Source organism: Osmerus eperlanus, unplaced genomic scaffold, assembly GCF_963692335.1.
Source record: "Osmerus eperlanus unplaced genomic scaffold, fOsmEpe2.1 SCAFFOLD_948, whole genome shotgun sequence".
NCBI lineage: Eukaryota > Metazoa > Chordata > Actinopteri > Osmeriformes > Osmeridae > Osmerus > Osmerus eperlanus.
This window is the reverse complement of record NW_026911814.1, coordinates 1-3000: the sequence shown is the minus strand read 5'-3', so window position 1 is coordinate 3000 and position 3000 is coordinate 1. Positions and strand designations below refer to the sequence as shown.

At 50.0% G+C, this 3000-nt stretch overlaps 1 protein-coding gene across 1 annotated transcript; it reads left to right on the top strand.

Annotated features, from left to right (window-relative positions):
* Positions 1-6: 6 nt before the first annotated feature.
* Positions 7-2831, top strand: LOC134016623 (integrin alpha-1-like). The gene is made up of 6 exons (XM_062455967.1): positions 7-22; positions 336-484; positions 677-827; positions 1513-1687; positions 2180-2253; positions 2469-2831. The coding sequence occupies exons 2-6, from the start codon at positions 456-458 to the stop codon at positions 2814-2816; spliced, it is 777 nt and encodes a 258-aa protein (XP_062311951.1). The 5' UTR covers positions 7-22; positions 336-455; the 3' UTR covers positions 2817-2831.
* The last annotated feature ends 169 nt before the right edge of the window (positions 2832-3000 follow it).

Sequence of the window (3000 nt, the reverse complement as noted above, 5' to 3'; positions counted from 1 at the left end):
GATAGGACCCACACTCTCCCAGGTTAGAACACTGTAATGGGACCCAAACTCCCAGGAATAGAGGGATGGATGGAAGAATGGATGGATGGGGAAGATTAAGATGTGGGACATTTATTACAGTGAAATTATAGTTTTCCTCTGTGCCACCATGGAAACTGTTGCTGAGCGCAGAGTAGCCATCGGAGCATGAGATCAGATCTTCCACGACTGGAGGATCGCTCTGTCTCTGGGCTGGTGACCTCATCACCCGACCATCTAGACTAGTGGTTGAAGAGAGAGAGCGCTCGAGAGAAATGTGTGTGAGAGTTGAAGGTGCCTGTTGGTGTGTGTTGCAGGTGGGCATAGTGTCCTATGGCGAGAATGTGACCCACAGAGTGAATCTGAACCAGTTCAGCAACACTGACGACCTGCTGGCTGAGGTGGAGCACCTGCCTCAACAGACTGGCTACAAGACAATGACAGCCCTGGGCATCAAGACAGCCAGGTACACACAATACACACACACACACACACGCACGCTGCAGTCCTCCATGTCATGTGAAACTCGACTCCCATAATGCCCTACCTCTGGTCTGTGTGATATCCAGGATTACGACTTCCCGGCCCTTGTGCTGTCTGTGTTTGACCTGTTTGACTCTCATAATGGTGACCTGTGACCCTCATCTCCTCCCTGCAGGGAAGAGGCCTTCACGGTGGAGCGAGGGATGCGGCCAGGGGTCAAAAAGGTCATGGTGATCGTCACAGATGGAGAGTCACATGACTTCTACAATCTGGAAAAGGTTGTGAAGGATTGTGAGGAGGAGCAGATCGAGAGGTTTGGCATCGCTGTGAGTATTTTATGTCTGTCTGTCCGTCTCTATCTGAGAGTCTCTCTCTGTGTATATATCACACACATCTGTGTGTGTTTATCTCTGTGTATATCTCTGTGTATCTATGTGTGTGTATCTCTGTGTATCTGTGTGTATATCTCTGTGTATCTCTGTGTGTGTATCTCTGTGTATCTGTGTGTATATCTCTGTGTATCTCTGTGTGTGTATCTCTGTGTATCTCTCTGTATATCTCTGTGTATCTCTGTGTGTATATCTCTGTGTATCTCTGTGTGCATCTGTGTGCTTGTGTCATTCCTTCATCCCTAATCCCAACTGCACGATGAGACAATCAGACATCAGACACATTCCCATCACTTCCATCTTCAGCATTCTGCAACACACTCATTACTCTCTCATTTTCCTTACTCCCCCTGCCGATCCCTCCCTATCCTCCCCCTCTATCCCTCCCTATCCTCCCCCTCTATCCCTCCCTATCCTCCCCCTCTATCCCTCCCTATCCTCCCCCTCTATCCCTCCCTATCCTCCCCCTCTATCCCTCCCTATCCTCCCCCTCTATCCTCTGTCTCCTCCCTGCACCTCTCTCTTTTTCCTCCCTCACTCCCTTTGCTTTATTCCTCCCTCCTTCTACTCCTACTTCTTCCTCCCACTCTATCCTCCCTCTCCCCATCCTCTTTCTCTCCAGGTGTTGGGAGACTATAACCGGCAGAACAAGAGTGTAGCCGATGTCCAGAAGTTCATTAAGGAGATCCAGTCCATCTCCAGCGAGCCAGTTGGAGACCACTTCTTCAACGTGTCGGATGAGGTGGCGCTCCTCAGCATTGTGGATGCCCTGGGAAGCAAGATCTTTGCCCTGGAGGGTGGGTATCCAACCTGGCAACCCAGCCTTGCTCCACCCACTATTATTTGTCTCTATGGGTCTTATTATTCCGAAGGCCACAATCCATTCCAGCCAATGAATCTACTACATATAGTTCAATTATTGATCAAGCACTACACCTCTCACTGGTGTTTGTCTCTATTTCACCTAGCTCCCACTGGTAAACCTGTCTCTCTCTCTACATAGCTACCACTGGTAAACATGTCTCTCTCTCTACATAGCTCCCACTGGTAAACCTGTCTCTCTCTCTCTACATAGCTACCACTGGTAAACCTGTCTCTCTCTCTCTACATAGCTCCCACTGGTAAACCTGTCTCTCTCTCTCTACATAGCTACCACTGGTAAACCTGTCTCTCTCTCTCTACATAGCTACCACTGGTAAACCTGTCTCTCTCTCTACATAGCTACCACTGGTAAACCTGTCTCTCTCTACCCTAGCTCCCATTGGTAAACCTGTCTCTCTCTACCCTAGCTACCACTGGTAACTACACCTCTTCCTTTGAAATGGAGATGTCCCAGGCTGGTTTCAGTGCTCATAGTACAAAGGTTAGTCCCGATACCCCCCCCCCCCCCCCCACACACACACACACACACACACACACACACACACACTGTCTCTCTTTTTCTGTAATACCCGTCTCAGTTCAGCCATATCGTGTAAACACGTTTAACCAGGAATGAATGTTTGTTGGGTGGATTATAATAGTATAATTACAAGATTGTCATTTCCTCCCTTCGTCTCTCTGCTTCCTGTGTGACAGGAAGGAGTGCTTCTGGGGGCGGTGGGTGCGTATGACTGGAACGGCACCGTGGTGATGCAGACAGCAAAGGGCTCCATCGTCCCCACGACAACCAGCTTTGATGACCCCCTGGACACAAGGAAGGAGGCCCAGGCTGGTTATGTGGGTAAGATGGCCACACATGAACACACACGTGCACGCACGTGCTCACTCACAAACACATCGAACGCTCTCGTTCACACTTGCACACACAGGTTTGAAGCACGCATCGTAGTAGCACGCTCCCATAAACAGCCCAGCTCTCTCGCAGTCAAATGTGGCACACTCAGCCAAGTCCTGAGTGATTCGCTGCCGGTTGATAAACAGTGAGGAGTGGAGGAACTCCTCCCAGCAACGTGCTCTGTCTCACTCAGACGGCCCACATACACTCACACACACGTCCTGTTGCTGCCTTATATAGGCCTGTGAAGATGTGCAGAATCTGAAGACTTCCACTCTGCTGACATCACCTCCTTCTGTGTGTGTGTGTGTGTGTGTGTGTGTGCCTCCGTGG

Excerpts from the sequence above, each read along its gene's own strand:
- LOC134016623 (XM_062455967.1), top strand. The coding sequence starts at position 456 with ATGACAGCCCTGGGCATCAAGACAGCCAG. Across the intron at positions 485-676 it reads CTGGGCATCAAGACAGCCAG|GGAAGAGGCCTTCACGGTGG; the intron begins GTACACACAATA and ends TCCTCCCTGCAG. Across the intron at positions 2,254-2,468 it reads TCAGTGCTCATAGTACAAAG|GAAGGAGTGCTTCTGGGGGC; the intron begins GTTAGTCCCGAT and ends CCTGTGTGACAG.